At 40.5% G+C, this 12,235-nt stretch overlaps 1 protein-coding gene across 2 annotated transcripts in view; it reads left to right on the top strand.

The window, feature by feature from the left end:
• Window positions 1-12,235, top strand: part of SV2C (synaptic vesicle glycoprotein 2C) — a 210,029-nt gene that overhangs the window by 96,693 nt on the left and 101,101 nt on the right. For both annotated transcript variants that reach the window (XM_032848182.1, XM_032848172.1), the window contains one exon: window positions 461-641. In XM_032848182.1, coding sequence (XP_032704073.1) covers window positions 461-641 — 181 coding nt within the window. The remainder of the gene's footprint in view (window positions 1-460; window positions 642-12,235) is intronic.

Below are 12,235 nucleotides of genomic sequence, written 5' to 3'. Positions count from 1 at the left end.
AAGAGTCTGGCCTTGGCCCTATCATCTTCTACAAGCAGAGATTTGAAGCAGGTTGGGGGATCCACTTTGACCAGGAAAACCTTGACTCAGTCTCCCATCTTGGCCTTGTCATGTGCTAAGCCGGGCATTTGCACGAAAGGCAACATGCCATGAGTCGAACTCCAGGATTGTCCTGTGTGGAGACTCCTTGTGCCTGCCCACTATGTACCCATTCTCACGAGCCAAGCGAGAATATCACTGTTTTTTCTTTTGCCTCTGTCCTTGGTTGTGACAGCTAAAGGTAACCCACAGAACTTACTTTCCAGCTTGAAAGGTGATTTGTGTATCCAGAGGATGTATTTTTTTAAAGGAATTTTTTCCCATGAAAAACGCTGAAATGTATTTGTCTCTTGTTCATTTGATAGAACATGCGTCATTTACTGCCAGTCTGACACGTTTCTCTGTTTTTTGTGTGTTGCAGGCAGCATAGTGTACCTTGGGATGATGGCAGGGGCTTTCTTCTGGGGAGGACTGGCAGACAAAGTGGGAAGAAAGCAGTCTCTTCTGATTTGCATGTCTATCAATGGATTCTTCGCCTTCCTTTCTTCATTTGTCCAAGGTTATGGATTCTTTCTCTTCTGTCGCTTACTTTCTGGATTCGGGTAAGCTTTTTTCCCTTCATATCTCATAGTAATGTTTATTCTTCATAATTGTACATGTTCTTCACTCATTACTGGGAAATTACCCCTTAACACACTTCTTTCCCTATCTTCACGTCAGCCTTAGGAACATGATACTGGTTCTTAGATATATAATTATCAACCGTAAAGGAGAACACACTTCTGTGTTCTTGTGGCTGATTCTGGTAGTATTTTTACTTCTAGGAAATGAGTTTTAGTTTAAGTGAAATCTTGTTTCTAGGGTAGAATGCATTCCTACGTGTACTTTTCTTCTGAAAATTTAGTTTCAGCAAGAAATAACCCTGGTCCTACCTGTTATGAGCTAGTATAGGTTCAAACTATTCAGGCTTGCTCTTAAGTACAGGATGAGTGTGTCTCAAGCAAATGTTATTTTACTGATCTGTGTTAACTATCTAACTTGGTAGGAAGCCTACTTCTTGAGATGTATCATGTTCCATTTGTAAGTTCTTGATTTTTGTTGAATTAATGGAAGTTGTGATGTTGGCCAAGTACAGTGGAGTAGTCCCATACTCTCCCCCTTATCCACAGGGGATACATTCCAGAACCCCCAGCAGATGTCTGAAACTGCAGATAGTACCAAACCCTATAGAAACTATGCTTTTTCCTCTACCTACAGACCGATGATAAAGTTTAATTGATAAATTAGACACAGTAAGACATTGATGGTAACTAATAATAAAATAGAACAATAATAAAAATAACTGTAATGAAAATTATGTGAATGTGGTCTCTCTTAAAATATCTTACTGAACCGTACTCACTCTTCTTGTGATGATGTGAGATGATAAAATGCCTATGTGATGAGATGACATGAGGTGAATGACGTAGGCATTGTGACGTAGCGTTAGGCTGTAACTGACCTTCTGATGATGAGTCAGAAGGAGGAGCATCTGCTTTGGACTGAGGTTGACTACAGGGGGTTGAAACCACAGATAACTGAAACCCGCGAAATTGTAGCCAGTGTTGTAATCATTATCCCTAAAGAGCTGGAATCACCTATTGACTCTACGAAGTGAATCCACAGCTGAGGAAAACCCAATAGCTTAATTAGGAGAGTCGAAGATACTCTGCTCTGATATGGAAAAAGTAAAAATACAAAATTTCTATTTGAGAACTTTATTTTCACTAGAAATATTCTTTCTGAGATATCTATCAGAAGATGAATCAGTAGGAATACTATAAAATAAAAGTAAATAAATGGAGAAGAGAAAGGAGACAGTCCTGGGTTATGAATTTGAGAAGCATATCAGTTGTGGTTGTTGAGAGTGGAACCCACATAGCAAAACACAGTTTGACCAAAAGAGAAGGTCAGAGAACTGCAGTATGTCTTCCTTAATTAGCTCCAGTAGTACTTCAAAATCAGAATTAAGATGAGAAGGAATATAAGCCATCATAGAGAAAGACCGTATGATCTGGTTACTTCAGGGGTACAAACATTTCTGCATGCAAACTAATGGATCACTTTTATAACTCATTCAAAATATTTAGAAAAAAAGTTTGTATTATTTTATGCCACAAGATGTAGTATGTGAATATTAAGATTGGTGGATTATTCACAGATTTTTCTGATGTGTCTTTTCATCTGTTTATAGCCCTTCATATGCTACATTCTGCACACAGTGGGCACTTGGCAAATACGTGACTAAGTTGCCCAAATCAGGAGCTTTCCTTAGAGTGAAGACATTCCCATTGACCAGTCCAGTAAACCAAGAAGGTTGGAAAGTCTGGGAAAGTGTAAAATTATTTTTTCCTTAGGGGAAAAAATGATCAAAATTAATAATTTGCTTTGTAATGAATAATAGAGAAGGGAGACTTTCCCTTGGTGCTCAGAGCTCTGTGTGAGATTGCCAAAATAACATGGGTGACCTGGGGAAGTAATTCAGATCATGGATTCAAAGGGCTACACAGTGAATTGGGGTGCCTGAGGAAGAACATGTGTTATTTGGGGCTATTTGTTAAAAGACCAGATTCTGAGGGTCCATAGGATAAGACATTCTTGCCATCAGGAAAGGCTAAACCTTCCTTTTACTTTCTCTTACCTATGTAATACCATGTCAGAAAAAAGCTTAACGGCCTAAATTCTGAACTTTCCAGTCCTTTCCATTTGCAGTTTTATCGAGGAAATTTCAGTGATATCCATAAACTCAAAGGTACCGGAGTGTGGTCAAATTATTACGGCAGTTTTAATTGCCAGTTCTGGATTGTGATGTGGTCAATCCAATTGACTGCAGAGAAAAGGGCCATTATGGTGGCTGCGGAACACTCCTAAACAAATGGACTGTCTAGAAGTTAATTCAAGGGCAGGACAGAAGCAGAGACTGCCTGGGTATATTCATGATATCATCCTCCTCCCCGTCACAGACAAATCATTCTTCAGCCAGCAGCTCAGGGCTGCTGACTTCTAAATAACGTAATCTACCTGGCAAAGCACAGACTGTGTCTTGCTAGCTCAGCTAGCCTCCATGAATTGTGATACCAGAGGTTAATGCACCATGCCTTTGCCAAGTTGGCACAAGACTGGGAGTCCAGAAATCCAAGTCCACCCTGCCCCTGCCCTTTACTAGGGACCCTGGGAAGGTCATTCGGGCTTTCCAGACTGATTCTTCTTTTGGGTTTTGTTTTGCTTTTTATTTTTTTTATGTATTTTTGTTTCAAGTTCGTATTTAAATTCTAGTTAGTTCACATAGAGTGTAGTGATGGTCTCAGGGGTAGAATTTAGTGATTCATCACTTACGTACAATACCCAGTGCTCCTCACAGCACCTGCCCTCCTAAATGCCCATCCCCCATCTAGCCCATCACCTGCCCACCTCCTTTCCACGAACCCTCAGGTTGTTCTCTGTAGTAGAGTCTCTTATGGTTTGTTTCCCTCTCTTTTTCCCCTTTCCCTCTGTAATCTGTTTTGTTTCTTAAGTTCCACATAGAGTCAAATCATAGGGTATTTGTCTTTCTCTGAGTGACTTATTTTGCTTAGCATAATACACTAGTTCCATCTGTATTGTTGCAATGTCAAGATTTCATTCTTTTTGATGGCTGAATAGTACTCCATTGTGTGTCTCCTTTATCCATTCATCAACTGGGCTCTTTCCGTAGGTCTTTTGGGCTCTTTCCATAGTTTAGCTATTGTCGGTAATGCTGCTATAAACATCGGGGTACATGAATCCCTTTGAATCTGTATTATTTTATCCTTTGGGTAAATACATAGTAGTGCAATTCCTTGGTCCTAAGGTAGCTCTATTTTTAACTTTTTGAGGAACCTCCATACTGTTTTCCAGAGTGGCTGCACCATCTTGCATTCCCACCAACAGTGTTAGAGGGTTCCCTTTCCTCCACACCCTCTCCAACATCTGTTGTTTCCTGTGTTGTTAATTTTAGCCATGCTGACTAGCATGAAGTGGTATCTCACTGTAGTTTTGACTTGTATTTCCTTGCTGATGAGTGAGGTTGAGCAACTTTTCATGTATCTGTTAGCCTGATTCTTCTTTTGTGAGAAGAGATAGAGATTACCAAGGCTGGGGGTGCAGCTGAGGGGGTAGCCCAAGTGACAAAACACTCAGTTTTGTGCAATCCAGGTGCTGAGGGAACCTGAGGACTGACGTTGTTAAGGAAAATGAACAAAGTTATCTCTCTTCCTCACCCAAGTTTATGGGTAATGTCACCTGTACACAGCACATGAGGCACTGTCTCCGTGAGAGAGGGCTTTTCTCAGCAGTTCTAGAGTTCCATTTGGACACACTCTCTCTGAACCTCTGGGGCGTCTCAGCCAAGGCTCTGCTTTCTCCAGAGATCTTGTTTTTTCTACTTAGTTAAGAGCTCCCTCTATCCACATCTGATCTGGGTTTTAAATTAAGTAAAACTGAATGGCCAAGGAAATAAGGCTTCAGAATGCTGGAGTTCTTCTGGTACGGGTACCTGGCCTCAGACACATCAATGCTCCATGTGTTTCCCAGGAATATTGCTCTTACCATCTTTTCTGCTTCAGAGGTTCTTCTCCCAGAGCCCTTGGCACTCAGGGCCCCAGAGAAGCCTATTCTAAGACCAGCCCTCCCTGCAAATACTTGCTTTTCATGCGTTTATTTCTCTCCTCCTCCCATTGTAAATTCCAAAATGCTGAGGTTTATTTGCTCAAGGCAGGGCAGGTTTGGTTACTTAAAGGACACCGGTCCTGCCGGGGGTGGACCTGTATGGCTTTGGCTAGTTGATCGTGGTGTTTTTGCCAGAAGTGAAATAGATGGGAAGTTTGCTGAAATCTTACTTGATCTGTATAAACAGGAGAATTCTAGGTCAAGTGAATGAAAGTTTAACTTGAATCATAAAAAGTCATGAGGCTCATGAGAGTCATGGCCCATCAGTGAATTCTGAGACTCAACTGCAGTCTGCAGACCCAGAACTCCTCAAATGAAGGGGAGGCTGGGTCCCTTGAAGGAGAACCCCCAGACACCACTGAAACTATATACCTTAGTCTTTCACTCAGCCTTTCCCAAGGGACTTACAACCTTTTACTAGGGTAGCAATCCCAAGGGGGAAAGGAGATAATCAGACTTTAGGGGGCTCACCGGTTCTGAACTGACACTAATTCCAGGAGACCCAAAATGTCGCTGAGGTTCACCAGTCGGCGTAGGGGCTCATGGAGGTTGGGTGATCATGGAATTGTAGCTCAGGCCCATCTCAGAGTGGGTCCAGTGGATCCCTGAATCCATCCTGTGATTATTTCCCGGTTCCAGAATGCATACTGGAATGGACATTGTTACGGATAGAAATCTCCATGTTGGTACAGCTCCTGTCCACCAGTTCCACATGCTGGGAGTTTCAGAGGAGGAAGAGAATTTCTGGGTCACAGACAGAGCCTTCATTTTGCAGATTAAGGTGCAGCGATGGAACCAGGAAGACACAGCGAGGACTTAAGTCACAACTGAGTCCTTTCGAACTAGCAAATTTGCACTCAACCGCATTATGAATCCAAGATCAAAATGCCTTTGTGCTGATTTTATTGCAAATGCCACAGGTTTCCAGCCATTCTGTCGTGTTTCGTGGCTGATGCGCCAGGAGCAGCGCTGTGTTAAATTCCTGTTACTGAGCCGAAGGGGCGCTGCAAAGGAGTGCTTCATTTAGCCCGAGGTCTACCTGCGTTTATGATTTCATTGCCTCTAAATGTGCTTTCCTCTTAATTTCCTACACCAAGTCACGAGTATATTTTGTTAGAAACATAAATATGTCCAGCTGCCGTATTCTGTGGGACTTTAAATATTTATTCAGTACGACGAATGATTTTCCAGCTGGGGACAACAGCGTGAGTGAGGACTAAGGCATCACCCATTATTCATCTGTCTCTCGCTTTCCTAAGTGAATCTCACACCAGGGAACAGACACTTCCCATCTCCTCTTTTGTTACAGAAAATTAGAAAGATGGGAAATAGAGTTGACACCACTGATTCATTTTCATTTGCCCCAGAATTAAATTATTTGTTTCCAGTCACTGTTAATTATGGGAATGGGAATGCTTCAGATGCTGGGCAATGTCAGAGTTGGGAGCTTCTCACCGAGGGTCTGGCACGGCTAAGCGTAAAGGTCAGGGGAAAAATATGACAGCAGCAGAAATTAAAATGAAATTTCTATGTATCTGTATATCATCATGAACAAAGAGTCATTTCTCCCTCTGCAAATGGAACCTTACAAATGCATACTTCATAGCTATTTGCTATATCCCTCTATTAATCATATTATAACCAGATTACCTTGGCTTTGTAGAAATGATTCCCCACTAATTGGAATCTTCAGTGTTTTATATTTAGCATGTTTAGGCCCACAACATTTTTAATAAATAGGTATGCAAAAATCGTACACTCTTTTTTTTTAAGTAGGCTCCAGGCCCAGTGTGGAATCCCATGCAGGGCTTGAACTCAAAACTCCGAGATGAAGACCTAAGCTGAGATCATGAGTCAGATGCATAAACTGACTGAGCCACCCAAGCGCCCCTATTATGCTTTTTTAAATAGAGGCACAGGTAGATTAAGTGGCTTCCAAATGTTCAATAGATCCTCCAGTCTTCTGAGTTTTGGTCTAGTTCTGAACTATGAGGTTCTCTCTTCAAAGTAGTCTTTCTCTTAGGATATGTTTTACTTCCTTATCATATTTGAAAAATGCAGACTTATTTCAAAATTTTCAAAATGTGTTTTATCAAACACCTATATATGCTTGCCCTATGAGAGATGCTAAGCACTTTATGATACTGACTCCTCTAAACCTCAGGGTTTAGAGGAGGAAATTAAGGCACAGCTAGGTTAAGTAATGGTGCAAGGTCACACAGTAAGTATTGTGGTCATACACAGGCAGCCTGGTACCAGAACCCATGCTCAGACCACCATGCTGTGCTATCTCAGATTCAATGAGAAGTATCTCTGATTTCATAGGACATACACGATAGGCACTAAATAAACATTTTGGATGGATCAATTCAGGAAGGTTTCTGACCCAGAGAATTAGGATGGAGAGCTCTCCCAGTATGAAAGATGAGAAAAGACTACATTACCCTTAATCTTTTTAAAATAGTCACAAACCCAGATCGTAAACAGGAGGTCTTTGTTTCCTTAGGTCTGTGTTTTTCAACAGGCGGCGCGTAGCTACGGAGCACTTGAAATGTAGCCAGATTGACATGAGCTGTAAATGCAAAATACCTAGCACTGGTTTCAAATACTTAGCACGTATGAAAGAGTGCAAAATACCTCATTAATAATTTATATATTGATTCTGTGTTAAAATGACGATATTTGAATATATTGAGTTTAATGAATATATATTAAAATTAACTTCACTTGAGGTTTTTGGGGTGTTTTTTGCTTTGTTTTAATATCTTTTCTAGAAAATTTAAAGTTATACATGTGGCTCACATGGTACTTCTATTAGAAAACACTGTCTTAGACAATGCGTTTTATGAGAATTTCCAACAAAGAACTTGACCTTTTGGGCACACATTATTTCCCAGTATGCCCTTTGGCAAAGGTGCTGTTGGTCCCAAGACAGAAGTAACAGAGCGAAATATCTTCCAGACTTACAATACGTAATTGTGGGAAAATGAACCATATGTACTCTTTAGAGTCTTTTCTTGAGAAAAGACTGTGAGCTCCTTGAGGGCGGGAACTTGGGTTCTTCTTGCCTACATCTCCAGCAACTGTGCTGTACCTCACCCAGAGTTTGCCTGGAGTGGGTGGGGATGAGGGTTGAGATGGATGGTAGGTGGGTGAGAGGGTGAGTGGAGGAATAGATGGGTGGACACATACAGCAAGTGTCTAGAGAAGTCTACAGGTTTTTGTTATCATTTCTTACAGATCATCTTAATGATCATCACTATCTTTATTCATGATGACACTATGTAGATGCTGTGGGAGTGGATTTTTCCAGCTCTCTCAAGAGTTCGATACAGCATTAGAGTCCTGATCTATGACTGGACCTGTTCCCCGTGGCATACTGTGCTGCTGTGGATACTATAGGTCTGGCGGCTTAGGGCGCCAACCTGATTGCAAGCAAGGGCTAGGGAAGTTGTATTGAAGCTGTTTTCTTAGAAACACAACTTTTACCCACACTGTGTATTTACATCTCAATATTTTTAAAATAATCGAGTTTCTACCAATTGTTCTATCCATAGTTCATAAAATATTGGGAAATAACAACTGCCCCTATCAAAGAATATGGTTTTTTAATCTGTGGCTTTGGACAGTGGGAAACTAAAGCTACCCAGACGACACATCCTTTAGCACTGCCACTGGGTCTGGGAGATTTCCATTCTTGATTTGGTGATTGGTTCGGGTACCAGTAAGTGTTCTCCTGTTTCTGTCTTGAGTACTCATCATGAACAGGTGGTACCTTCTAATCAATACTGCAATCTCATTTTCTGTGCAAACCAGCCCGTTCAGAGACAGATCTGTGTTCTTTTCTCTAAGCCTCTGTGATAGTCTATTTACTTTCGTGAAAAGGAAGTCACTGAAAAGTCCTTCTTTGGGGCTGGTGCTTTAATTGTTTATTTCTGGGTCCAATTTAAAACATAGTGAATTGGTTCTGAATTGCTATGCAATTTGCCTGGCATTTCAGTGTCGTTGATTTTCCTTTTTTGTTGATTCTGAGTGAGGATTAAAAGGATATTTTCATGCAACTTTTTTGTAATTGTTATTCCCAGTATAGACTATAGCATTCAGTGTTCTTTTTATAAACCCATAATACCCATCTTAATAAAAGCTGTCAGAGTCAGCTCTTGGTAGACTTTGCCCTCTGCCTATTATCAGTATAGAACAATTGACTTTACAATGCATATTCAACTTCTTCCTTAATTCTGTCCTCGCATAATGCCCCATTTCCCAATGGAAACGGGAGATGGAAGATTGAGGTGAGAGACTGACAGTCACATGGTGAAATAAGTTAGAATGAAAGTATTCTTTGTTACATGCCCACTACAGCAGAACAGAATCACTCAGGAGAACCCCTCCCCAGGACAAGAAGTCATCTGACATTCCACACTTTCTCCTCTAAACTGTCATGTTTCAAGCTATTTAAAGTCCAGCTAATCTTTTTTTTTTTTAAGATTTTATTTATTTATTTGGCACAGAGAGAGATCAGAGTAGACAGAGAGGCAGGCAGAGAAGGAGAAGCAGGCTCTCTGCGGGGCAGAGAGCCCGATGCAGGGCTCGCATCCAGGACCCTGAGACCAGGAACTGAGCCGAAGGCAGAGGCTTAACCCACTGAACCACCCGGGCGCCCCCTAGCTACTCTTTTTATCCACAGCCTCCCTCTTTTCACAGCAAAACCCTGAGCCCTTTCCTATCTTTGCCTCAATAGCCAGAGTAAGTCAGTATGATTTGGTACAGGGACAAACATAGTCCACCAGAGTTCCATATTAACCCAAGTAATAGAAGGTATGGCTGTGAAATTTGCAGTCTCCGTGAAGTTCATGCAGACAGAAATATTTGGCATTCTCTTTCATCCTACTATGCTAAAGGGACTTCAACTTATGTGTCTCACATTCCCAACAGAGTATTTGTGTTTGTAAATATGACACACCCTTTGCCTTACACCATATCCCACTTGTGAATTTGCCTTAGATTATTGAGGGAAATAAATACGTTTCATGATACTCACCAGACACCTAGGAGTGAGTCATATAGAGGTGTGTGTGTGTGTGTGTGTGTGTGTGCGCGCATACGTGTGTATATGTGTGTAGAATGGTTTGGAGAATGGTTCCCAACTTATTCTAGAATGTGTTTTAATACATTTTTAAGTTTCTTTATATTTCTATAATTAAAGTTGCAAAAATGTAACCTTGATCTTACTTGAGAATAACTCCCAACTCTGAAATTTCAAAGATCAGTGTCCTGTTTCAGTTGTATAAGTTTAATTATTTTGAATCTGGCTAATCTTCCACCTCTATAGAGTGTGGATTTCAATTTTTCCCTCTATGCCTCCTTTTACCAAAGATAATTAAGATTTAACCCTCTTTGACAGTTAATAAAATAGACTTAATATCTGATCCTGAGAAAAATTCTTTATAAACCACCCTCATCTGGTGGCTTCATTATGTAAACATTCCATCAAAAATGAACTTGAGAAAATTTCAACAGTAGCTAACTGATCATTAAATAGTGAACAATAAAAAGATCTCTATGCTAACTGGATTTAGAGATGTATTACATTTCAGGTAATGTAAAAGATAACCATTTCATGCCTTATGTTATGAATTTTTAGTATAAAACAAAGTATATTTTCCATATTAAATCCCTGTTACAAAAGTTTCTCTACCTTGGCACTATTAATATTTTGGGATGGATTATTCTTTGTTGTGAGGAGCTGTCTTCTGTATTTTAGGATTTTTAGCAGCATCACTGGGCTCTTCTTATTATATGCCAGTAGCACCTCCTGAGTTGGACAGCTAAAAATGTATCCAGACATTGCCTAATATCTGTTGGGAGAGCGGAGAACATATTCAACTGTATTTAAGAACCACTGATACGTGGGACTTCAAGAACAGCCAAATATTTGTTATTTCTTCATGTATTCTTAAAATTTTATCTTGATACAATAAAACAGACCAGGAAATGTATAGCCCTTGCACAAAATATTGAAATGTTGATGTAGAATAATAACAAAAACATTTCTTTTTTTTTTTTACTCATAAAAATGGGGGGGCAGCTTTTTCCTATCTTCAGTACTTAAAAGAACAAAGCCATATTGTGAGACGTGAAAACGTATGCTTCATCTCTTATCTAAGTTTTTATTATTGTTGATAGCATTCTGTAGCACTTTTCTGGAAGGTATCAAAGATTTTAGGAGTCCCTGCAGTGCCCAAGAGGATTGCACAGTCTTATGCCCAGGGGTTCCAAGTAGCTCTTTTCACCAAGATATCTGGTCAACAGGTGACTGTGCAACTCAGACATAGCGTGATTTCAAGAACTCTTTTGGGGCTCTGTTGCTACCGGGACCTCCATTCTAGCACCCATAACTTCTCTTATGATTACATTGACCCAGAACATCAGACGTGTGTTTCCATTCGCGGGAGATGTTTAGGTCCTCAGAGCAAGTTACTCTAGTCTGTTTGGAGTGGCACCTCCATCAGCAGAGAAATACAACTCTCTTGAGATGCACCGAGTGCGTGTCCAGTGGGCCAGATAATGGGGATTCAAAGATGAATGGGATATAGTCCTCACCCTCAAGGGGCCTTCAGTCTAGTGTGAACAACGTTTACAACCTCTGCCAATGTATAAAACACTAGTAAAAGTTAACGTGACAGCAGGCTGTAATGTTTGTTTCTGCTTAAAGCCCATCACAGTAACACGAGGAGCAATGTTTTCCCTAAAATGGGTGATCAGCCTACAGTGAGAAATATGAATGCCTACATTGTTTTGTAGGGCTCTGAATCTGAAGAACTTTGCAAAGGATTTGAAGAGACCCCTCACTCATTCTTTAGACTCATTTATCCATTGGTATTAGAGTTCTTTGTGATGTGCTTTGCAAACATATTGTGGGACATTGGTGCAAAAATAACCACCTTGAAAAAGAGGCATTGACTCAGAACCAGCTGGATTGCCTATATGCCCCTAAAAGCTGGTATTCTTTTACATAACAATAGTTTGTGTAAAGCCAACAAGCAAGGCTCTGATCTTCTGCTTGCCACTTTAGCCGTCCCAGAGTACATTTCTCTCGTTTCCGAGTGACCTGGCATATCTTACATGCAACTGTGCCTTCATGAAACGGGAGTGATAACTCTTATGTATGGAATGTCCAGAATCCTGATGAAACTTTAATTAGGATGTGGAAAGTCAGTAAAAACTGGGACTCTTTTTATGCATCAAGAAGTGAAGGCGTAGATATGAGACCTGGGGCTTTTGGTGCAGAGAAACAGATTCTTCACATCAAATGAAAAAAGCAGTAGCATTAAATGATTTATGACACAGCTGTTTTATTTCCTATTAAAATTGTGTGTTGTAATGAAACCATTTAAATCTGTTCAGGGCTTTGGGAATTTTAAAATTCAGCTAGTTGTTCATGGTTTCTGGTCCTTGAGAAGCTGGGCAG

This window comes from Lontra canadensis, unplaced genomic scaffold, assembly GCF_010015895.1.
Source record: "Lontra canadensis isolate GAN:19392208 unplaced genomic scaffold, GSC_riverotter_1.0 scaffold4, whole genome shotgun sequence".
Classification (NCBI taxonomy): Eukaryota; Metazoa; Chordata; class Mammalia; order Carnivora; family Mustelidae; genus Lontra; species Lontra canadensis.
The sequence above is the reverse complement of the archived record's forward strand: the minus strand, read 5'-3'. Positions and strand labels throughout refer to the sequence as shown.